The sequence below is a fragment of the Rhinatrema bivittatum genome, chromosome 2 (assembly GCF_901001135.1).
Source record: "Rhinatrema bivittatum chromosome 2, aRhiBiv1.1, whole genome shotgun sequence".
Lineage (NCBI taxonomy): Eukaryota > Metazoa > Chordata > Amphibia > Gymnophiona > Rhinatrematidae > Rhinatrema > Rhinatrema bivittatum.
Window position 1 is genome coordinate 460,704,625 of NC_042616.1, and position 25,661 is coordinate 460,730,285.

Consider the following 25,661-nt stretch of genomic DNA (forward strand, 5'->3'; position numbering starts at 1 on the left):
TGCCCTAGAATTAATGCCATGTCTTTTTTACTTTAATAGAAACAAAGTGGCAATACCTTCTGCTAATATGAAATCAAGAATTTTCCCAAAATGAAAATTCAGGTCATTGATGATATACTTACCTTACTACTTATTATTCTTCTACCAGACACACACAGTGCTGTACAGATACACATAAGAGACAGTCCCTCCTCCATGGAGATTATTACAATATAGTGAAGACAGACAAGTAAGAGGCTTCAGGACATTTATTTATTGTAGAAGATATGGTTAAAATCAAGAAGGGGCTTCTGTGTTCCTTTTTTGGGATCCTTTATACTTCTTGCATGCTGTTCTTTTTGCCTTTATTTCTTGAGCTGAGGATGTACCTTCTTCATTTATACTGCTACTGAGAACCTATCATAGGAGGAGCTAATACTCTCCCCCTTAACTCCACTGGGGACCTGAAATTGTGGAGTCTGGCCAAACTGGGAGGATAAAAGCTCCAGTTAATAAAAGAAAATTGTCTAAATTAGTCCATTCATATGATATTGAATTGTGACGTTGAGGTGATGGTAAGATCTTGATTACTTGCCTCCCTCCCCTCTGTATTTCTCCCTCATCCTCCCTTCTGAGTTTTCATGCTTTCTTTCCCCCTCCATCTCCCATCATCTTTGCAGAAGACTATATCCACCGTTCCTGGTACCTTGGGCTGTTTGTCCCTTCTATTGGCCTTTTCCAAACTGATAAGCTTCCCTTTCTTGGGCTGGTTTTACTCCGCCTAACCAGACAGACCAGGAACTATAGCTGCAGTGATGGCAGGGGGAGCAGACAGCGGAGTGGTGTTGAGAACAGGGGAGATGGGCTCCCACTTCCATAAGGAAGGGGAAGAAGAGGGGTGAGTGGGGGTAGGCAAGGGGGACAGGAGAAGATGCAGCATTTCTGTACCTGGGGTCTTGGAGGTGGAAACAATCTTTTGGAGTTGATCAAACCTAAGATTCCACAGTGTGGCTTGTGATGGCTGATTTTGGATAGTTACGACTGATGGCAAGTAGGATGGATCAATAGAGGATCAGTATTCCTTGAGGCCTTTCCCAGGTCTAGATGTTTTTAAGTTAAACGAAAATAAATTTGGGGGACAGGTCCAAGGAAGAAATACAGGAAGGGTGGATAGTAAGTGGAGAGGAATGGCTGGTTTAACAGATTGTAACATAGTAATGACAGAAAAAGACCAAAATGGTCCATCTAGTCTGCCCAGCAAGCATCCCAAGGTAGTAACTGCCGCTCCATGCAGGTTACCCCCATGCTTCTCGTAAGGGTAGTAACTGCCCCTCCGTGCAGGTTACCCCCATGCTTCTCGTAAGGGTAGTAACTGCCCTTCAGTGCAGGTTACCCCCATGCTTCTCGTAAGGGTAGTAACTGCCCCTCTGTGCAAGTTACCCCATGTTTCTCTTAAGGGTAGTAACTGCCGCTCCATGCAGGTTACCCCCGTGTTTCTCTTAAGGGTAGTAACTGCCCCTCTGTGCAAGTTACCCCATGTTTCTCTTAAGGGTAGTAACTGCCGCTCCATGCAGGTTACCCCCGTGTTGGTTGGTAAATGTCTGATTTGAGGTGAAGGACATAAGTGGATGGAGCCAGTTGATAAGGGATGGATTAGTGAAAACGAGGAGTGATACAATCATTAAAAATGAACAAAGAGAAGTCTTAGTGAATGAGTTGATAGATGAAATGATTAGACACTTACTACATGAATAGTTGGGCAAATGACTGGCCAGCCATGCACATGGATGACCAGATGTCTAGATCAGATTTTGTACACTTGTGGAGGTATATATTGATATTGATTCTTACCTTCCTCTGACTTAAGACAAACATGTTAGCTTCCAGACCTCTCCTAATTTCCCCAGGCTCACTTATACACACTAATCTGTCCGAATAATCATAAACCTAGAAAGTAATGAGGACGCACACAATCTGGTTATTTCACTACAGTAACTTTTAATATGGATAAGGCTGTGCATCACAAGAGCATTCCTGACTATAGGTTCTATATCGCAAGTATAGACATAGAACGGATAGGCCTGTCCCTGACAGAAATCTTTTTGGTTTTACCCTTCAGATTGTTAGGATTCTTCTAAAGAGCCAGTGGTTTGAAATGTGTCATTTTGAACGTTTGTAACCAATTTTGACAAGATGGGATCCAAACTGAGATAATATTTCTGGATAAAGAGAGAACATGGCAGGGAACATGGGCTCACACCAGAGCCTCCACTGTCCAGTACAGTAAAAAGTGAAATCAATAGCTTCTTATTGGTGAAGGGAACATGAAAAAAGAATTTACACAGAATATGCTCTACATACTTTATAGATAGAGGATGTATTACAAAAAAAAGAAACAGTACCTATATACACATGATGTATACATATTTCACATACATGCATAATGTACTATCTATATCTCCTGCATATGATGTATAGTATATGCATATATGAGGTACAATATATAGTCTGAACAGATGGCAATGAGTCAAAACTTTGTGCAGCCAATGTATCAGGTTTTTTGTTTTTTTTTCATGATTTAAGGTTGAATTAAGTCATCAAATTGACTAATTCAGCCCTTTCTGGCAAATAAGACCAAGAGATGAAGTCACATGTAGTCTGAATGAACCTCAAGTGACTATTTTATAGCCACATATGCATATTTTATACAAACAGTGAGTATATATTACATAATGATGGCACAAGATGTATGCTACATCCATATGTGATACAAAGCATGTTATGTGAACATGAGGTATATAATATATTTTATACAGAAAAATATATATTAGTTCAGGACTTCCCAAACCTGCCCTGTAACACCACAGCTTGACAGATTTTCAGCATATCCAACAAAAATATGTATGAGATACATTGGATACTCAATATATGCAAATTTCCACTATGCATATTCATTGTGGCTATCCTGACAATCCATCTGGCTGTGAGGTCACCAGAACAGCCCTGATATATAGGCCATGTCGTTTTTCTGGGTACCTTACAACCTATTCATTTTCACTTAAGTTTGCTCTTTGTAGGCTGAGCTTCAGAAGAGCAGCAGAAGGTAAGTTGGCTTGTTTCTCTTGGGTGGTCGCTGCTTCCTGGTCTTTCTCTCTTTCCTCATTCTCTAAAAGCTCCAAATGTTAAACTGTGTATCTCCGGGTCTTGCTGGCGTTGAACAAACCGGAAAGGAAGGTTGGTGCAGGCCAAGCTGCCCCGCCCCTCATCTCCTCAATCTCTGCGGGGCGGGAGAGCGGGCAGCGTGTCCTCAGACTGGTCCAAAGTAGCGGCGGTAAGCCTGGTAGAACCCCACCTGGTTTGAGAGGTAGTCGCAGGGCCAGTAGTTCTCACACTGCTCCTTCTTCATCTCCAGCGGGGACTTAAAACGCTCATAGTACCTGTGACAAAGAGAAACCAACCAACGTAGCCAAGATGTAAGTCCCTTAACTGGCAAGCTGTAAGCAAGTTAAAAGAGTTTCAAAATGAAAAATAAGATCTAAGGAAATATTTGGGACAACAAACCATGCCTATTGGATTATATTTTATGGTTATTCCCGAGTAAAGGCCCCTTGATAGTAATCTCAGGGAGGTCTGTAGGCGCAACATGTTTCTTTCTAAGGAGCAGGTTTTGGAGTACAGCGGAGACAAAAGGAAATGAATCTCCGATTACCCCAGATCTGTGTGGGGGGAAAAGCTGCAAGTTGAGTCTGACTGCACGAGCTGTCCCTGCTCATATCCTCTTGCCAGCACCCTTTCCCTCTTCCCCTCCCCCCTCATGAGAGAGGAGCCCATAGCAAAAGGATCCTGGCTTCCCAGTCTATACGGTGCTGAAAAGACCATGGAAATCCCCAGGAATAGCAGCTTCAGGACCTGTAGTGGGGTGGGGTGGAGGTTAATGCAATATTAAGATTTTTAGAAAATATTCTTTGTCCAGTGCTTTGATGCTTGTATAAGACCAGAGAATATGACACCAGACAAGGGCTACAAGTCAAAACAATTTACTTCCTGGTGCAATGCCTTGGAGTCCAGTTGATTTCTGGTTTTCCCCCTCACTTCTTTGCAGCTAAGGGTGACCTACAGTCCTGTTGTTTCTAGTAATTTAATACAGAATAAACGTTCCATAAAACTCTGAAAGAGGAGCTAAGAAAAACCAAACTTGAGGATTGTTTGTTAGGTGTAAGGTAAAGGGAAGTGGCTTCAGGGAGGATGTTATACCTTTCATAATAATCGTAGGACCTCTTCAGCCTCTTGTTCACCAAAGCATTTGCTGTGTTTCTTCTGATCTTAATGGCAACTGAGAGGCAAGAGAATGGAATTATAACTCAACATGCTGCTTACACATTCACACTGTGTCCGTGCAGTTTATCACGTTAGACATCAGTCTGCACACAGTACACAGTGCATTGACAGCATGCACATGCAGCCAGTTACATATCCACACTCATCACACACAGCACAAGAGCCAGTGAGGGCCAATCATTTCTTGCTCCTCTTTTTTTTTTTTCTGCTTTTCCAGTTATTCTACTCCTTTCTTCTGTAGTTGGCTGCTACAGCTGTGGCTCACTGTCTCAACTGTAGGCCAAACAACGAGGAAGGGCCTTGCTGACCATGCAACAGCTCTGTTCCCACTGCCTTCCCTCTTGGCTGGCGAAAAAGAAGAGGGTCCCACTGATCCGATATCTGTGGAAAAGCCTCGTCTGCCAGACTGACACTGCCTGGACACCGGTGCGCTCTGGATCTGGTTGAGCTGGGGGGGGGCAGCAAGAGAGGGTCCCCCTGATGGACTTACTCTCCTCTCTGGGGTTGAACTCTTCCCTTCTCCCCCTACCCCCTCGCCACCTGCCCTCCTTTCCTTCTGTAGTTCCTTTCTTTGACTCTCACTCTGGGATTAAGAAGTGCTTCCCAATGCAAAACTATAACTGGTTAAATTGTAGTGCAGGTACAAGATATTTTCTGATCCTGGGTGGGAAAATTCTGGTTCCTGTTGTAGTTTTAGCTTTGGACTAATGTTCACAGTAAAGGTCCTTTGCAGACATTACTGATGCAATAAACCAATAGTTCTCAATTCTGTCCTTTGAATACACTTAGCCCGACAATCAGGTCTTCAGGATATCCACAATGAATATGCATGAGGTAGATTTGCATGCATTACTTCCATGCATGCAAATCTATCTCATGCATATTCATTGTGGATGTCTTGAGGACTGGGTTGAGAACCCCTGCCATAAACTATACAGTTTACCTCTCTCTCTCTCTCCTTCAGCTCTAGACTGAGGACAGATCTCGTCTCCACTGACTGAAAGTTATCAGGACTGAACTTTTCGTTGCTCATTTCTCTGCTTCTCTCTCTGGAAGAGCAAATCCCTCTCTAAGGGACCGATGCAATAAATTTTGCAGAAAGCGGGTGCTGACTTTTCAGCGCCCGCAAGGGGGGGGTGCCATACAATCTGCAAATTAGGGGGTCTCCCTAGCAAGGAGGCGCTAGGGTTGCTTGCGTGACCTTAGTGCCTCCTTCCTAACGGGACCCCGCGGCGGCTGCCGGTAATGAAAACGGACGCCGAGTTTACCGGCGTCGATCTTCATAACTCAGCGGTCTGCCGAGTTTTGTTTTATTGAAGAAGTACCGAAAGCAGTTTTTTCTGTACTTCTATGTGCACTCAGCTATTAACGCCTGCTCCAGGCAGACGTTAATATCTGAGCGATAAATGTGCATCTGAGTCGCACATTTATTTTTTTGAATGCGGAGTGAATGAGTAATAGTCTCATTCACATGCATTTGCATGTGATGAGCGCTATCTCATTCACTCCGCATTGGACGCTCGTTAAATAGGCGCTAATCCCCCTATTGCATTAGGGGGTGGATTAGTGCCTATTTAACCCGCGTCCGACAGCAGGTTAAACAGTGCGCTCGGCTGAGTGCACTGTATTGCATCGGTCCCTAAGAATTTTACTCACGGTTTAATTTTTCTTCTAAACCTGAGAACTCAGGTTGAATCACTTTTCATTTTAGGTGCTCAAACTTTGACCCCCCTTTATATACTATAATTGGAGGAACTTCTACTTTCCCTCTGAATAGATCATTACTCTCTTTCCTTTATTTGTTGCTGAGAGAATACAAAACCCCTGCTGCCCTTTTCTAACTCCCCCTAGTGGCAGAACCAGATTACAGCACTCCTAAAGGGGGGATGTACAAAACCTGAGCACTCTCCGTACCAGGGAATGTGTTACCTGTAGTAAGAGGAAGTCATCTATATTTATGTGAATATAAAATCACTGGGAGGTCTGTAGCAGTGACAGGTTCCCCTGTTGTTTCTCCCTAAATAGCAGGGTTTGAAGCAAACCCGGAAACAAACTCGTAGGAAATAATTTTCAGATTAAATCAGATCTGTATGGGATGGAGCTGCAAGGTAAACCTACAAATGCTCTCCCTGTTCACATACTCCTTCCGGCAGCCCCCCATTTAATCTGAGTGTGCCCCACAGCAGGCAGACAGGATCCCTGCCATTCATCCCTTTTTAGTGGCCGATCTAGATCCACAGCCCACGGTGACCTCCTCACTGTCCACACCTGCACCTAATCAGAAGAGTTTCTTCTCAAAGCCCTGCTGCTTTGCAGTCGCGCTGATTAGAGGCTGGCCGCTGTCTAAATGAGAGAGGCTGAGGGTGAATTGATTGTGCCTGTGGTTGTAGAAAGTGAGCAATGGGAGGGGAGGCGCACGTGGTTGTCAGCAAAGCTGCTCTGTAAACAGAGGATTACGCCCCCCAGAAGTAGGTGTGTGCAGTGATTAGTGAAATGCTTCCATACATCAATCAAGAGGTTTGTGCCTCAAGCCCTGCTTCCATCTGTTACCAGCACACTGTCACTTTGCAGCCACCTTTCAGGCCAATACAGAAAGAAACGCGGGACAGCGGGCGAGTGCCCAGGCCAGTGGCCTGTGTGCGCGATCCAGTAAATAAAAATATGCTAATTAGGGCCTGCGGTAAAAGGAGGCGCTAGGGACACTAGTGTGTCCCTAGCGCCTTCTTTTTGACAGGAGCGGTGGCTGTCAGCGGGTTTGACACCTGACGCTCAATTTTGCCAGCGTCGGTTCTTGGACCCGCTGACAGCCACAGGTTCGGAAACCGGATGCCGGCAAAATTGAGTGTCCGGTTTTCAACCCGTGAGCCGATTTTAAATTTAATTTTTTTTACTTTTGGGACCTCTGACTTAATATCGCCATGATATTAAGTCTGAGGGTATACAGAAAAGCAGTTTTTACTGCTTTTCTGTACATGTTCCTGGTGCCAAGAGAAATTAACGCCTACCTTTGGGTAGGCCCTAATTTCTAAAAGTAAAACGTGCAGCTTGACTGCACATTTTACTAACTGAATCGCGTGGGAATACCTAATAATCTCTCTTTTCCCCATGTATTCTGATCCAGGTTTTATGCCCTGTTCTATGTAATTGCATACTCACATGCCTGTTTTTCAGTTACAATGTAAACCGAGACGATATGTAAAATTTACATGAATCCCGGTATAAAAAAATGTTAAATAAATAAATAATAGGGCTATCAACATGCATTTGCATGTTGCGGGGCGCTATTAGTTTCGGGGGGGAGGGGTTGGATGCGAGTTTGACGCACTATTACCCCTTACTGAATAAGGGGTAAAGCTAGCGTGTCAAACGTGCGTCCAACCGCGGGTTAACAATGCGCTCCACTGGAGCGCATTGTACTGTATCAACCTGATAGATAGGCCTCGCAGGCCTAGACTAGAGAGGTTAGAACGGTCTTTCGACTGCCCCTCCTTTCAGACGGCTCTCTTTACAGTAATACACTTGAATAAGAGCTTTGTCTGTCTCCTTTCTCCTCCGTGACCCTCCCTGCAGCATTCAAACACTGTCATGTCTGGAATGGGTCCCAACATACGTGAAACGTACCTTCATTGCTGTGTGATTCACTGGAACTGTGGGCACTGCTGGATTCTGCAAAGTGCAAACACAAAGTATTCAGGGAGAGAGAAGCGGGGCTGGGAGCCAGTGCAAGAGACAAAACAAGTTTCAGTGAACATAGAGCCTTGAAGGTGTTAATCGGAGTCATATTAACAAGCACTCCCCCCAGCCCCCCTGCATAAAACAGAATAAGAGCGTCTGCTCACTATACCAGGCCCTGAGTGCACCCCATGACAATCTCCTCCAATCTCTGACAGCAAAGTTTCATTGTATCAGTAGCTAACTTTTCAGGGAAAGTCTGTAAGTTTATTTTTATCTTTGAACTGCAGCAGGAAATTGGGGGAAGGGGAGAAGGCATTTTTAGGGAGAGGATCACATGATTGGGGCTACTGTCAGATTGTAAGCAAGTTGCCTGAAACTTGCAGATTATTTTAAATCCCCTGTCTGTGTGCAAACTAACTGTTGTCTTCTGCCTTTGCTAATATAAATAACTGAAAATAAAACAGACGGAGTACTGTAATATGCAATATGTCACAGTTAGTTAACTCAAAACCAATAGAGTGCAGAGAGAGATGATTTCTTTGTAAAGCTAACTGTTGATTTAAAGATGTGTGTTCAGTACTGAAGTGGGCATTGCCTGAGGAAAGTACACTGATAGTCTTGTAAACTTGTCTCTAAAGGTTTACAGCAGTCGGGGCTTAATTTGTAGATAAAAAGGAAGTGGCACTGTAGAGGGGTTGGTGCCAAGGCCAGGTGTGACCTGTGCAAAGAAGAGGGACCATGGCCAGGTGAACACACACACTCTTCACATACTCTATGAGCATTTCTAGGCAAAAGACAGTTGGAAATTGGGGATGCTGGATCACTGGGGTAAGGTAAGGAGGAAAAGGCTTATGGAGAGAATGGGGCTGTTTCTCTTTGCCCTGGTGATCCTAATCATCCTCAGCCCCCCTCTCCTCAGTGGTCCTAAAGCCCCTAAGTCTAACCCACTATCCCTGGTGGTCTTTGACCCACTCCTCTGAAAAATCATCCTCTCCAGCAACTCCTCTTGCTCCTCAGTAAAATACAGGTATCCTCTTCAAGCCAAAATCATCTGGCTCACCTCTGCTTAGGGGGAGAGAGCAGACTGGCATGCACTGTCCGCTGTCCTCTGATCTCCTTGCACTAGGGGTCTGGGATTTGGATTCAAAAACATGGTCTATTCTTTGCCTCCTTGGGGATGGAAGGAAAGGAGCAAAGCCACGTGCTGTTCTCAGTCACAGGCTGATGCAGCAATCTAGTTTTAATGCTCATTTTTTTTTTTTTAACTTCCAATGCAGCAAGCTAATGATATACTAATACATTGGGAGTTAAAAAAATAAATTCTGGTTGCATTTAAAATATGCATTTGGCACAGGCTGAACACATATTTTAACTCAGGAAGAGAGGAGGGCATCTCTCACAGGCAGATTGTGTAGCGGCACTGCCACAACTTAGCTGGATAAGCACCTATTCGTAAAGTGTATTTGATATACTTTTTACATTATTCACGTTTTTTTAATGAGTTTTAAGTGCCAGTGCAGTAGCTCTAGAAACTTAGGGGCCGATGCAATAAATTTTGCGGAAAGCGGGCGCTGAAAAGCCCGCTAAGCCGCCGCTGGGGGTCGCCTCCTTGCTAGCGTGACCCGGAGGCGGCTGCCTGTTATGAAGACCGACGTCGGTAAACTCTGCATCGGTTATCATAACCGGCTGTCTGACAGTAATGAAAACGGATGACGATAAACTCGGCGTTGGTCTTCATAACTCGGCAGTCTGAGGTTTTTTTTTTATTGGAGAACTACCGAAAAGCGGGGTTTTTTTTTTCTGCTTTTCTGTACTTCTTCTATGTGCGCTCAGCTATTAACATCTGCTCCAGGCAGGCGTTAATATCTGAGCGATAAATGCACGTCTGAGAAGCACATTTATTTTTTTGAATGCAGAGTGAATGCGTAATAGCCTCATTCACATGCATTTGCATATGATGAGCGCCAACTCATTCACTCAGGGTCCGGCAGCGGGTTAAATAGGCGCTAATCCCCCCATTGCATTAGGGGGGTGGAGTAGCGCCTATTTAACCCGTGTCCGACAACAGGTTAAACAGTGCACTCGTGTGAGCGCACTGTATTGCATCGGCCCCTTAATTCCATCTCTGACCCTGGAGTTAAGTTTCCAACACTAAGAAAAATCATGGCCAGGCCAGCGCACCTCTCTGCATCTGGGAGTACTGCTTAATGCCTTCATTTGCTTGGGATTCCATGCGAGGGTGCTAAGTAGTACTCCCATTATAGAAAACTCAGTTTGTGAGCATAAAACTCCTCGCTGCATCAGCAGTAAAGTTTATGCTCACAAAATGAGCGTTCAGATGTAGGCAGATCTCTGCACCTGCCAGAATGCACCTTTCTGCATCAGCCTGTCATTCTCTTCTTTCCCTCCCCCATCACACCGAATCCTTCACTCTTTCCACACCACCTCAAATCACTTCACTCAAAGACTGCCCGAATGTTTATCACCTCGCACATATCTCATAATCCCTTGGATCCCCTGACCCACACCCTGCAGCAGCTTTGATCCCCCGACTCACTCTTTCCTTCTCTCTCCTCCTAACCCACAGCCACTCCGATGCCTTCACCCACTCTTTCCCCTCTCTCCAATCTCTTAACTCACATTCCCTCATTCATTCTTGGCCCTTTCACCCTCACCAGTGTAGTCACCAGCAGCAGAGGCAGCAGGGCATCAATGGGAGTGGCAGAAGCAATGGGGTTGGCTAGGTATTCACCTTGTCTATTATTATTATTCTTCTTCTTTTTTTTTTTACCTTGGCTGTTGTCCCTCACAGCCTCCTAAACTATGCTGGGAAATTGCACAAAAATCAAACTCGTGGCTGCCTTATCTTAGAATAAGCAGCTCCAATACTCTGTTCTTCTCTGCTTTCCTCCAAGGGCTGGAGAGCCATAAATAATCCATGCAACTACTGACTCTATTCTGTTTCCTCCTGCAGCCAGAACTGATATACACTGCCGGCTCTGCCCTGCTTTCTCGGGTCCCAGAAAAAGGTGGCAGAACGCTTCTCTGGATTGTTCTTCCAGAGATTAAACCCTGGGTAATGGACACAGAAAGGGGCTGAATTAACACAAGTTTGAGTGACAGGGGTCTCAGCCCGTCACTAATATTTTCTCCAGTGTATATTTCTCTTAAGCTCTGAATGAATCTCCACTCTCCAACCCCTCTATCTTCAACTACCTCTAACCCCTCTCCAACTCCTACAACCCTCTGGGTATGCTCCCAGGGATTATAAACCCCAAATCTAGCTTCTCCCTGCCAAAAAGGTGGGGGTCAAAGCTATGGGAGAAATTCCAAAATCACTAACTCCTCCTATTACTCTTAGCTTAAGAGAAATATACACTGGAGAAAATATAAGAGTATATTTCCTTGGACTTGGGGATATTTTTCCCACTTGTTGTTAGTGGATGTTGGAGCTACACTCTAGCTGACTGGTGAAGATATTTTCAATCACGATGAAGGTGCAAGAGTTGAAGGGAGGTGAATAAAAGAAGAATGGATGGAGAAACCGTTCACTTTTTGTTGATCATTGGCTGTATACTGATTCTGACTTGGATCCTCTTCTTTAAACTACAGTAAAGACTATCTTTTTTTTTTTTAACACCGGTTTTGGATTTCTGCAGTGTTTGTACTATTCCCCTTTCCTGTATGTGAAAAAGTTGGATGGATGCTGGTGTGATTCTTGGTTTCTGTCTGTGCTGTTGATTTTGGCATCCCTGCTCTTATTTTTCACTATCTGCCACCTTCTGGAGATATAGGACCTAGAGTGTGAAGTGGTTACAGAGAACATGATTGACCCTGCCAGCGGTCCCGGCTGCTAGTTCTTCCTTCCCATCCGGACCTCAACCCGGACCCGTAGCACCCCTAGTTATGGACCTGCTTACATTTGAATGTTATGACCAATAGTGGCATTCATCAAGGCCAGGGTTGAAGCTCTGGCAGCTGGCATGACTGCTCACACGTTTCAAACTTGTGCTAATTCAACCCCTTTTCTTTGCTCTGCTTCAGTATCACACCTTCCCTTTATGTTCTCTGCAGTGCAGGAGGAGAGGGGCTGGATTAGGAACCTAAGTGGCTGTTCTCTGTGTGCTACGAGTTCACTCCCACCCTTGCAAGCAGCCTGGAGGGTAGCGGCTGGAGAAGGGACACCCCTGCTACTCTGCCTCTTAAGCTTGAAAAGTCTTGCCAGAACTGTTTACCTGGCTGTTCCCCCTACAAATTAAGCCCTGAAAGCAGGGGTTCCTAAGTTGGGATTTGTGAGACCATCGCAGGGGAGGGGGCTGCCAGAAGGGAGGCAACCAAAATGCAACTGCTGACTTCACCTAGGAGGCTTTCTGCTTTAAGGCTCCTGCTGCCTGATCCCCTGGCGAGGAGAGAAAGATTGCAACTTCAAGAAGCCCAAACTGGCATAGAGAGGAGGTGGGGGAAGAATGCAGCTGAGTGCCATCCCAAGGAGGGCTGAAGCTGCACCAAGAGGAAGAGGGGAGACTAGCTGCCATCACCACTTTCAACAGCCGGCGCTCCACCCACCCACCCAGCGGCAGCAGCAGATAGGGTAATGACCCTGAGCAGTGTTCCTGCTCATTGCTACGTGTGCTTTGGCTGGCCTGACAGTGAGGGGGGGGGGGGGGGGGGGGGAGCTGCACTGAGGGAGTAGTACGGCCATGGTGAGGGGTCAGAGGCAAAGGGGTGGAAAAAGAGGATCACAGGGAGGAAAGGGCAAGAAGGAGAGCACAGGAGTGAAGGCACCTGGAAAGGCCTTAAGAGGGAGGAGGGATGCTATAAACTGCTGGGCATCTTATAGGGGTGTCTTAAAGGTGCTGCTGCAACTTATTGTTTCACTGAGATGTTTGCATTATATGAGTGCTTTGACAATGTTGCTGCAAGCTCTTGCTGTGCTGAGATGTTTATATTCTTATCTAACTAGTCCCGTGTTGATTTTACTGAGATGTGTTGTATTATTAGCCCTGTTGACTTATTTCAAGTTTAATCCTGTTCGACATTTTCCCTAGCTTACATCCTTACATCATTGATGGATATCGGGTTAGGTCCTCACCGAAACCTCCTTCAGATTGTAGGTTATACCCCTGCTTTGGGTGACTTCCTTGTTCAAAAAGGTGGATCATAAATACAAATCGATAAAAGAAGACTTGGGGAGGGGTCATGGGGGAGGGGTACATCACAGATAGGCCCGTGCGCGAGTACCCGCTCCCTTAACGGGCGCCAAACTACCTCTCCCAGGCACCCGATATAATATTTAAATGGGCTGCTGTGGTAAAAAGGAGGTGCTAGGGGAAATTGTGCGCCCTTAGTGCCTCTTCGGCTGCGGGCACCCGGGAGAGAAGGTTGACAGGGCGGGTTAGGAAAATTGAGCGTCCGTTTCCCTAACCTGACTGCTGGCACTTTTTTTTTTTTAATTCTCCGATTTTGGTTCCTCTGACTTAATATCGCAACAATATTAAGTCGGAGGAACCAAAAAAAAAAAGGAACAGAAAAGCGGTATTTTATGCTTTTCTGTAATTTTGTTGGGCTCCTCAAGAATCAATGTCTGCTCGGGGCAGGCGTTAATTTTTATGGGTTAAAATGTGCGCAGCGGGGGAGAATAGCTAATAGCGCTCATCACATGCATGTGCATGTGATGAGCGCTATTAGCTTTGTGGGGCATTGGATGCACGTTTTGGATGCGCTAATCCCCTTATAGTATAAGGGGGGTTGGGGATGCGTCCAAAATGCGTGTCCAGCCATGGCTTAAACAATGCGCTGGGCTGAGTGCGCTATATTGCGTCGGCCTTTCAGAAATGGGCCATGGAGGGAGGAAGGAACACAGGAGAGGAAGCACTCAGGAAGGGGTCTTGAGTGGGTGGGCCAGGGAAGGGGACATAGGAGGGAGAGGACGGAAGGCCATTAGGGGTGAGGGCAGGAACATTAAGTACTCCAGGAAGGAGTCACATGAGGAAGGCAGGAGGGATAGAACCAGGAGAGGCTGCAGAGAGGCGAGCACTCAGGAAGTGCCCAGCAATCCCCTATCTCTCTCCCCCAGCATCCTCTCCCTGTATCCAGCAGCATCCCCTCTCTCTCTTGCTTATCCTCTTCTTCTTCCTCCCAGCAGGCTGATCCATCACTGGCCACCACAGCCAGAAGCCTCCTTCCTCCCGCACAATGTTTCCGAGTCCTCTGCTTTCAGGTGATATTGATAAGGGTGACGGAGGGGGAGGGGCAGAGGTACCCTCCCTTGATCATGATGCCCTCTATGGCCACCCAAGTCACACATTCCAAAAGCTGGCCCTTAGTCCATTGCAGAGCTTGAATTGCCAGCTCTCCATGTGCAGGAGGGGAGGCACTTTCAATTACTCCGGCATTACCATTTCTCCTTGTTTTCCTTCCTAACTTATCATTGACTCCCGTGCATTTCAGTGGAGGAATAAGAAATCATTTTTCCATCTCTCGCTGCAAATTCCCCCTCTTTGAAACTTTCAGATAGTGGGATGTTTGCCAAGCAGAGGAGAAGAAACTGGCAAGGGGTGCAAAGGGAAAGAAACGGGAGGAAGTAAGCCGGGCAAGGGAGAGACAGGGGAGCAGCTGTTTGGCAGAATGAGGGGGGGGGGGGGGGGGGGTGGCAGCTCGGTAGAGACTACAGGGAGAGGCAACCTCATTCTGAATAAGCAGGAGAAAGACCTGAAAGGGACTGGAGGAGTGGCAGTAGACTTAAGTGAGTTGTGGTGTTAGACGTGGAAAGTGAGGGGAGATGATGGGCAAGGAAATGCAAGGTTAACAGGGAAGGAAGACACAATGGGCCGGTTGAGTGACTGACGGTGCCAGCGAGCAGGAGCAACTTTATAGTTAAAGTGGGATACACGAGGAAGCTAGTGAAGCTTAAAGTGAACATGGAGGGAGAGAGAAAAGGGCTGAGCTGCTGCTTTCAGGGCTACGTTTAGTATGCATGGAGGCCGTTTACCTTTCAATGTCTTTCTGTGCTCCTTGCCAGTTACTAATGTACTGAAGGACAGCTCTGGGGCCCCTTGGAAGCCCCTTCTTAAATCATTGTATGTCAAAGAGCCTCTTGCTGAGTGAAACATAGCTGATGAGAGCCCCCTAATGAGAAAATGGCAGCAACCCACCAATTCCAGTGCCAATCCCACCCCTTCAGGCACACTTCAGATTCAAATAACTTTCTTGGCATGGCAATTTAACGTGTCTTGCCAAAGTAATGTTCCTTACCTTGAAGATTACACAAAGAGTCATAGAGGAAGACTGGTGAATTAGCACGAGTATGAAATTTGTGAGCCATAACACTGTCATCAAGGCATTGACTCTTGTAACATAACAGAAGCTGAAGTCTTGGGGATGGTATTTTGGCTCACGAGTTTCACGTAGATACTGAAGCAAGCAGCCATCTCTGAGACAAACCGGTTACTTTATCCTCTCCTTCACCAGCCAGCATTCTCTAGTACTTTGAAAGTATGACTCGCTTTTTCTGTTCCTAAATACATACATTTTTTCATAAACTGCAAAATGGGTGGAAATATATTTTCCTTATTTTAAATAAGCAGATTTCCAGGAAGCGTATGGACATATGTCAGCAAACACTGTTTGTGTTCATCCATAGCTTTTTATCCAAGTGATGTGTTCACATGTAATCCATAGTTTGTGGATTAAAAAATATTTTTCCTCTTGGATTGTACGTCTGGGGAATAAATGTATCAACCACAAGATGGCGCCAGATTCTACACCATAAGAATGATCTGCTGTACTAAAGGGCATCAACTGGCCAGCTGTGCAACTCAAACCGTGCTTCTCTACAGATCTATACATTTAGGGGGTTTAGTTTTTCCTGGAGTAGGAATGTAATTCCTGCAATGACTTGCAGAAGGTGGTGTTTGTGGTGCTGGTATCACTTACCTTCTGTGCTGTTGGAGCTTGCACTATAGGAGCTGTCGGAATCTGGAAGACAGCAGAAATGGAAATTTAGAGAGAAAAGACAGGGGTGCTGGATTAGCAGCTCTTTCTTGTTATCTGGTACTCACTGTAGTCCTGGCCTGGTGCATGAAAAAAAATGTGCTTGGGTGACAGCCACAGGGGAAATAAAGCATCTAGAAATCACACAGTGACAAAGCAGGGCTTCCAAACTCAGGTCATTATCAGCAAGGTCAGATGACTGTCGTCACAGACATCCTCCCCAATGTCACATTTGTAAATACTGCTTACCTGTACCCTGAATGCTACTTTGTATGCATGGGTGCTGAGTGACCGTCCCCCTCTGTCCCCCACCCTCGTAACTGTCACTGCACATAGGAGTGTCACTAAACTTGCTGTACAGTCAAACTAGCACATATTCACAGTAACTGAGAATTCTTGGGCTGTACATGAGCGTATAGCTGGTGCTGTAGGTTTTCTGCATGTAAGCTTCTGTCCACTGCACGAATAGAAGTAATAGTTATTTATTTATTTATCTCATGCCTTTTCGTTAGTAGCCCAAAGCCAGTTCCATCCACATTCAGTAGTTTTTTCCCTATTCCTAGAGAGCTTACAGTCTAAGAGGGGTCATTTATTAAAGGTTTTCTCCCATTTTGTGTCTATGGGAAAAGTGCATTATATATAGGGTCCTAAGTTTGTACCTGAGGGCAAAGCGACTTGCACCAAGGTCACAAGGAGTGGCAATGAGATTTAAACCCTGTCTTCCCTGGTTTACAACCCATGGCTCTAACCCCTAGGCTACTCCTCCATTGCTGGTGCATGGAAGTTTTTTCACTAGGACAGCGTGGGGGGGGACAATTTTCAAAACTGTGCAGGAAGGGTACTTCTACCTCCAGATTTTGCACCAGTTCTCAAAGGGAAAATATGTGTGGGCGTTCCCTTTGACAGCTGCCCATGCGGAAAGTACTCGTGGATATGTGCACCAGCTTTTTGTGTAGGTATTTTTCCCCTGGCCACGACCATGCACGTTGTCACCTCCCCTGGCCTGGAAATATCTCCACGACAATGCAGGTAAAAGTATGCCTCTTGTGGAGCAACTTAGATGCTTTACCCCTGTCCAGGGTGAGCAATTTCCAAAAAGCCTTTCTACTTTGGGAAAGAGCCATTGACAAGGAAAAATGGTCTTTGAAAATTGTCCTCTATAGGGTACCACAAGAAATAGAACAAAAAGGAATTCATTGCGTCTAAGCTTCCAGCAGTGTAGGCGTTCCTGGCAGGACCTTCTCTTCCAGCAGTGGAAGCTGGTGCTGCAGGCAGCAGGGGTCCTGTGGCCACGCCTCGTTTTCAAGCCTGGTAATGTTGCATGTGTTCTGCAGAAGAATTTCGTTTCATGATAGCCTGATGAGGGGATTGCAGTAGGAGGGAAACAGAGCAGTCTTCCTCAGGATTTACCTGGGTTCATTGATCTGGTTGAACACTGTCCCTTTCCACCCCCAGATTGGCTAGAAGGAGACACTGATTTCCACCGTGTGTGTGTGTGTGTCGGTAACCCCGAAGAGTGTGTTTTGGGTGGGGGAATGAACTACACAAATTGATTTTTCACATGTAAGCACATGGTTTTACTTGCCTCACAAATAGGCAATGCACAGCACAGACACCATTTGCATGCACATATTTTCATATTGAAAACTAGCCACAGGGTATGGCTATGTCTACCTTGTACCTAAGCAGGCTATTGAACATTGTCCCCAAAATACAACATGTTGGATATGATCACTGTGCAAATCCCCAGATCCCTGAGAAGTATTTGTATAAACTTTTAATTTTGCTATAGAATTTAAGTTTGCTAATTTGAATAGTAAATACTTTTTATCATTTACATTTTTTTTTTATTATTATAAAGGACTGGGTCAGGTTCTGCCTCTCTGATTTCTCAGTTGACTAACCAGCCTCGCTCTGGTTTTTGTGTTCACTGTTGCTGTGTGATGGTGGTTATTCTTTCACCCGTGGATAAAAGTTACAAACAGTGATGAGAAGTACCTTAGTCGAGATATGCATTATCTGCAAGGTACAGTTTGCTTCAGTAAATTAAGAATTGTCTACTTAAAAGACTGCAGAGCAACCAGCAATACGTACACACACCTTACACGAAAGAATAATGCCTGCCCCATACTACAGACGGACACAATTCATGATCATTCAGGAGGCTCCAGGAAAATGTAGAAGATGGGCACTAAAAATGCCAGGAACTCTAATAACATGTGGAAAAACGTAGGGATTGTGAAGTTCTCTCTCTCCCTTTGGTGCCTGCATGGCTAAAGTCAAATCTACTAAACCAGAGGAGCATCCTCGAGATGAAGTTCATTGATCCACAAGTCATGCAATCTGGAAATCTGAGCTGCAATGCTAGCTGATCCACAAACTCCCTGTATTGCTCTGCGCCTCAGTGTATCCAACAGTCAGTGAGCAATAATAATGCTGCCTTTTCTCTTCTCCTCTATAGAAGTGCTCGTGCTAAGCGTAAGCTCTGACTGTCAGGATGTCCACAATGAACATGCTCAAGATATTTCTGAGTAAACTTGGTCTAAGAGCCAAGCTGATTTGTATAAGTTGGTCACTCTTAAGACCAGACCTGGTTGAAGGTTATGAAGAGTAGAGTCAAGAACTACTATACTACCATACATTTAGATACTTTTAATAACTCCCTAAATGTTGTGATTTCTGCATTGATGTAATGTGGCTGCTCATTCCTTACCTGAGTCACAGAGGACAGCTAGACCCAGAGCCAGCAGTACCATCAGTACCCTCATCATCTTCCCTGTACAGGTTGTATTTGCAATTTGCCTTGATGTTATTTTATTTTTTTTCCTTGCTGAGCAATTCTCTTCAGTTCCTGGTGGATCTCAGTAGCTTTTGCCCTTCGACAGCACTTTATATCCTTGGCTCGTGCCACTCTCACCCCTCCCTATGAATTCCCCTTCCCACATCCACCCATGAGGGGAGACACCACGTCTGTCTAGAAGAAACAAGAGCGAGCCACAAAACCTAGACATCCCTTTGTCTTGGCCTGGAACCAAACCCTTTTGCTCCTGGCAGTAAGCCATTCACTTTGCCAAACTGTATCCCTACGGTGACATACAAACACACATGCACAGACATACATACACGTAGAGATACAGAGGCACACAGACATACTGCATGCACTGCGATCATTAGAGAAGCAAGCATACAAACATATAGAGAAATACTGTGCACACATATAGTGCAAACAGAGACATTAAAAACTGTTGAAGAAAGGGAGATATAATTGAAAACTCCTTAAAGTAGTGACTGAAAATTAAGGCAACATCTTGAGTCCCCAGTGACATTAAAGATAAATACATAAATAGCTTGCAAAAACAGCTTAGAATTATGCTTTGCTCACAGGGACTTGTTAGTATCAACATGTTGGTAGTTCACGTGGTTAATGCATCTTTCATTGCTGAGTACTGGCGGTGCAGGCTACCTGTAGCACAGGCAGATTCCTGGTGGACTTTTGGGACCAGTTCTGATAGTTAAACCGGATGCTTCCAGGGAGAGTTGGTTGGCAAGTGGCAGGGTGGGGGAAGAAGGGAATCATACACGAAGAACAGTGCAATAAAAGGAAAATTAGATCCAGTCACTAGGAATCATATAAAAATGTTTTTTTTATAACTGTTTCTAGCATGTATAACATTAAAGAAGTTAACAGAAGCTTATTTGGTTAGCATTGCACAATAGAGAGCAGGAAGGAAGGAAGGAAAAGTTGCCAGACAGAAGGACAAATAGTCACACATCTGTATGCTGTCATCTGGATACGCAGAGTTAGGTACTGCCTCATCATAGCTCTGAAGTTACTAGAATTTCTTCTGAGCATGCGTGAGTGTATTGGTGCCCTCGCCGCCGCACACCTCTTTTCAGACTACTTCTAGCTAAAAATAACTTACAGGGGAGGTGAAAGGGTATATGTGGCCTTTTGTCCTGCTGTCCATGGAGAACACCTGTTACAGGTAAGCAACTTTACTTTCTTTGTGGACAAGCAGGAAAAGACAGACTCATATCTGGGGCTCTCTAGTTAAGGGTTATGTGATTTTGTTTGTTCACTAAGCAACACAACCTACTATTCTATTTTTTCAGTAGGTTTTCTCTTGTGTTTTCTTGCTTGAAATAAAACATAAGTATAACAATCAAATACCATTAGAAAAATAAATACAATAAGCAAAAGAAATAGAACAAAGTAAAATAGTACAGAACTTCAATTACAGAATAGAGTGACTGCCAACTAGTTTTAAACAAATACCCAAGAAGGACAAGCATTCCTAAACACATACACAAGACAACCAAACATACCTCACACATTCACTCCCAACAATGCTGTGATAGTAAATCTAATTATTAACAAAACCCAATCATTTTAAATGATCTTTCATGTTAGCAGGCAGTAAATTAGAAAAGGTCATCCAGGCTTTTTTATAATCCTGAGAACCTCACAATTGCATAAAAATAATACCCAGTTGGAAGCTATCTCAAGCATGAATCTTTCTATGACCACACAGATCAATCCTATTGTTAATAAAATAAATAAGATACAGGAAAGAGTAATTGGTCTAGAAAAATTTAGAAAAGTAATATTGACTGAAGTCGAACAAGTGAAATCAGAATGTGTTAAATGGAAACCAGTACAGGATGCAATGTTAATTGATAATCAGGTATTGCAAATGAAAATAGAAAATTTGGAAAACGCTAATAGAAAAAGGAATTTAAGATTTATAAATTTCCCTGTTCTACCATATATGACTCCTAAAGACATGTTTAAGAAATATTTGATAGAGGTACTAAAAATATCTGAGGAAATGATTCCCCCAATCGTAAAAATTTACTATTTAAAACGTTATAAAAAACAAGAAGGTCCAGATACAGGCCCAGAAGGTAAACAACCTATGGATAGATTAGCTGTAAATTTAGATATTTCGCAATTATTAGAGACATCTGATTCAGATTTAGTGTAAGCAACAACTTTAATTGTCTCATTTGCCTTGGAACTAGACAGAGATTGGATACTTAAGCTATTTTTTAAATATCGTCTTGCTGAATTCTTTAAATTAAAAGTTAGGGTGTACCCAGATGTGTCCAAATAAACACAAAGAAGGAGACAGCAAGTTTTGTTACAAAGAGCAAAGGTTAATCAAATTGGTGGAACATTTTTACTAAGTTTTCCATGTAAATGTTGTATTAAGTATAAAGGAGAATTATATGTATTTTTTACTCCATCACAATTATCTTTATTCTTAAGCGACAAATTACCTTTGGAGTAAAAATACATCTTGTCTTTTTTCCTTGCCGGAGTCTCCCTCCAAGTATGGGATTTAGGCATCCCAAATAATACATATTAAAACTGCTGTAATTTCTACTTTATGATTATATCTGAGTTGAAAATGACTGAGTTAAAATATTAATCTTAGATCAGTAAATAGTATTGTGGACTACCAGAAAAAAGAAGAGTTGTATTGAGGTATAAATTAAGATTATTCCTATATATGAAATTGTAAAAATCCTTTTTCTATTTTTTTACAAGATTTTCTTGTAACTGTTTGACTTTAAAATTGATAAATAAAGAATAAAAAAAAATAATAATAATAATAATACCCAGTCTCTCTATATGCATCCAAGTGGTCAGACTCTGCAGGAGGGGACTCAGATTGATTCTAGAATGTCAAACTACAATGGAAAGCCAGTAACAATGCTACAAAAATTAAAATGTTTATAGCCTTGTGAGACAGAAACTGGAAATAAAGATAATCCCAATAACAAAAGATAACAATCATCAGACAATGGTCTCACTTCTGTAACCCTATGAATCACTGAGAAAACATCTTCCCAAAAAGGATATAATTTATGACACAAAAATAGGTTATGGATAAGAGTACCTTTCTCTGTCTTGCATTTAGTACAATCATCAGACACTTACTCTGCCATATCTATGAGCTTTAACATTATCAACATAGCTATGATGTAAAAGTTTAATAATTCTTGATACTTGGAATCTAATGAAATCTTTGATAGTGCATAAAACATTAAACTATGTCTTCTGAAGAGACCTTCACCCCAATATTAACAGCCCAATAATGAGCCATATTTTGAAGAACCTAATGATTAATCTTAACCATTGCTAGTTTATACCAGCAGGCTAACCCATTCTTTTTCCTCCTCATAGAACGAAGAATTTCCGATAGGGACTCTACATAAAATAAAACTTTCACAAATGTTTTATAAAAATTGCATGTAATGTCTGGTATGTATATATGCATATAAATGAAACCATGGCAAGTTATATTGTTCACACAATTGATCAAAGGAAAAAAACAATCCCTTCTAAAACAATACATAGAAGAAATATCAATAATACCTTTCATCCTCCATTTCTTAAATACGTTATTCTGTAAACCAGGAGAAGAGCCAGGATTATCTACCAAAAGGAAGCAATCCTGAAGCTTCAGAAGTACCCACCATTTACATAATGCTTGCCACACTTTATATGTTGACTTAAATAAAGGGCAAATTTTCAGATCAGGTAATGCTCCTTGAGGCATATGAAACAGACTCAATGGTGAGAAAGGAGCTGTTTTTTCCAGCTATTAAACATTTTGTACAAAATAAATAAGAAGATGTGATCCATTCCTGCACAAACCTTAGCTGACAGGCAATGTTATAAAATTTAATATTTATTTAGAGATTTTTTTTATATACCGCGGCACGTTAAGCACATCACCTCGGTTTACAATAAACAATCAATCAGCAACAAGCTTTACAATCTATTCACCATCGAACAGAACATGTATCAAAGTAACTCAAATGCAAAATAGTAGAAACCGGAAGATTTAGACCTCCAAATATCCCACTCTAGCTCATTTGCCTTGCCGTAGGAAGCTAATCAGTAACGACTTTAAATAAGCCAAATCTTTATTTGGGATCCAGCATGGCACTATTTGCAAATGGTATAACAATTTGGAAAAAAGAATCATTTTATACCTTCAAATTCTCTTCACACTTCTCTTGTGACCTCTCAGCCTGCCCACATGACCAGAAGTCCTTTTAAATTGTTTATAATGATGTTCAGTACTGTTCGACCAGATTTCATATCTGCACACAGTTCCATATCTATATCGTAATGTTGAATGAAAGTATGCATTGATGACTGTATAGCTACTTTGCAGATGTCTTGAATCAGTGTAGTATCCCTGAAAGCTGTCATGGATGCTAGTGCATGTGTTTGATGTGCCGTTATTCCTTTTGGTATATCAAAACACTGATGTTAGCAGCACAGTTTTATGCAGTCTCCCAACCATCTGGAGAGCATTCACTTCTGAACAGGTTTACCTGGTCATTTTACATCATATGACAGGAATAATTACAGCTCTCTTGCAATCAAGAGTGTGTAAAGTTTCTTGGTTTGGGTTTGTTTGGGATTCTAGAAAGAAAGTTGGCAGAACAATATTTTGGTTCAAATGAAACCACAATACCACGTTTGGAAGAAATTTGGGATGCATTCACAATATTGCCCTATCATGCAATATCTTGACATATGATATGATGCATATGTAACTAAACCCTGATAATCACTAACGACTTTTTTTGCCGGCGTTGGTTCTCGAGCCCACTGACAGCTACGGGCTCGGAAACCGGACACCGGCAAAATTGAGCGTCCGGTTTTCAGCCCGACAGCCGCCGGCCCATTTAAAATATTTTTTTCTTTTTTTTTTACTTTTTTTACCTTTCGCCATGATATTAAGTCGGATATTAAGTGCACAGAAAATCAGTTTCCGGTGCCGGTGCCGGTGCCAGCAGAAACTAGCTGCACATTTTACTTTCTGTATCGTGCAGGCATAACTAATAGGGCCATCAACATGCATTTGCATGTTGAGGGCGCTATTAGGTGCCACGGATTGGACGCACGTTTTCCGCCCCTTACTTTATAAGGGGTAAGGGAAAACGCGCGTCCAAGGGCAGGTTAACAGTGCACTCCGTCAGAGCGCACTGTACTGTATCAGCCTGTTAGAGAAAGATTTAGTGTTAGGAGGTGATTTCTAATTTAGTATGAGATCCTGATTTAGATAAATCTAATCCTTCCCAAGGAGAGAGAGTTAGATTAGATAGGGGGATTACTTTTTTTGGAAAAAAACTAAATTTGGTTGATTTATGGAGGCTTCGTCATCCTTCACAGAAAGACCTTACTCATCTGTCTAGAGGACACTCTACCCATTCTCGAATTGACTATATTTTGCTTTCTAAGAATATTTTTTCTTGTCATGGAAGCTGGGATAAGCGACATCAGGTTGTCAAATCACACCCCAATTTGGATTAATATGTCTAGAGGGGATGGAGAGTGCTTCAGTTGTTCATACAAATTTCCTTATTTTCTTGCTGCAGACAGTCAAAGATTACCTGCAATCCAAATGGTGGGAATATGAAAGAAATAATGGTATTCAATAAGGAGAATCCCTTGTTATTTTGGTATACAGTTAAGGTAGTAATGAGGGGAGAGATTATTTCTTATGTAGCAAAATGGAAAAAAGATATTGACAAACAGTTGATTACTCTGGAAGGTCAGTTGAACAAAGCCAAACATAACTTGGTAGGTGCCAACACTAAAGAAAATAGAGAAGCAAATCTGGCTCTGCGCACAGGTTTAAACTCATTAGTGCATCAAAGACCAATAAAAAGTATTACTTTTTAGAAATTCAAACTATATCAACAAAGTAATTAAATGGGCAGATTGATGGCTAATTTGATTAAAGTAAACTCAGGTTCCAGATTTATTATCACACTTAAGTCTAACCAGGGGACTCCAGCCAATACTAGTAAAGAGATTGCTCAGATGGTAGTGACTTATTATAAGGAGCTACATTCCACGAAGGCTGTGATTTAGTGCAATGTAAAAAATTCTTAGGGTAAACTTGCCCACATTTATGGAAGAACAACTCAGTTGGTTGAACAGACCATTCAGTGTGGAGGAGATCACCAGAGGTATTCGAAAGGCTAAAGGTTTGAAAGCTCCTGGGCCTGATGAGAATAATACCTAGTTTTTAGTAAAACATGTCCCAGCACCACTTTGCTAAGTCTTTCAGGCCTTGCTGGATAAGGGGGTATATCCTTTAGAATTAAAAAAAAACTAAAATAAAAAATTAATTTAATTAATTTTTTAATTTAAATTTTTTAATTAAAAACATTTTTAAAAAACCAAACAAATTAAAAAAAAAATTAAAATGAAAATTAAAAAATTAAAAAAACCCAAACAAATTAAAAAAATTTAAAATGAAAATTAAAAAATTAAAAAAACCCAAACAAATTAAAAAAAATTAAAATGAAAATTAAAAAATTAAAAAAACAAACAAATTAAACCACAACAAACAAATAAAAAAAAACAAAACAAAAAAAAACATGGGTGGGTAAGAGTATGTAAAATTAACGGAGAGTTCATAGGCTATAGGTATTACCAATTATTAGGCGTATTCAATATTTGTTGATAGTTAATGTGGCTTTCAATGCATACTTCACTTTCAATGCATATCCAGCATAGCTCTCTGCTTCAACGGCAGGGGAGAAGTAAAACTGATACTTCACGCATATCCAGCAGAGCTCTCTGCTTCAACTGCAGGGGAGAAGAAAAACAACCAATAAGGGCTGAATAACATAGTCTGGGT

General features: G+C 42.7%; 1 protein-coding gene across 1 annotated transcript; it reads right to left on the minus strand.

Annotated features, from left to right (window-relative positions):
• Nucleotides 1–1,954: 1,954 nt before the first annotated feature.
• Nucleotides 1,955–18,863, minus strand: LOC115084982 (osteocalcin-like). Its single transcript, XM_029590473.1, has 5 exons — nucleotides 18,698–18,863; nucleotides 15,928–15,969; nucleotides 7,939–7,983; nucleotides 4,234–4,312; nucleotides 1,955–3,416 (listed from the first exon to the last, which is right to left on the minus strand). The coding sequence occupies exons 1-5, from the start codon at nucleotides 18,753–18,755 to the stop codon at nucleotides 3,287–3,289; spliced, it is 354 nt and encodes a 117-aa protein (XP_029446333.1). The 5' UTR covers nucleotides 18,756–18,863; the 3' UTR covers nucleotides 1,955–3,286.
• Nucleotides 18,864–25,661: the final 6,798 nt, after the last annotated feature.

What these genes read in the sequence shown, in the direction of transcription:
- LOC115084982 (XM_029590473.1), bottom strand. Translation starts at nt 18,755, where the DNA reads ATGATGAGGGTACTGATGGTACTGCTGGCTCTGGGTCTAGCTGTCCTC. An exon ending in AGCTGTCCTCTGTGACTCAG is followed by an intron (nt 15,970 to 18,697) that starts GTAAGGAATGAG and finishes GCTGTCTTCCAG; the next exon opens with ATTCCGACAGCTCCTATAGT. An exon ending in AAGCTCCAACAGCACAGAAG is followed by an intron (nt 7,984 to 15,927) that starts GTAAGTGATACC and finishes TGCACTTTGCAG; the next exon opens with AATCCAGCAGTGCCCACAGT.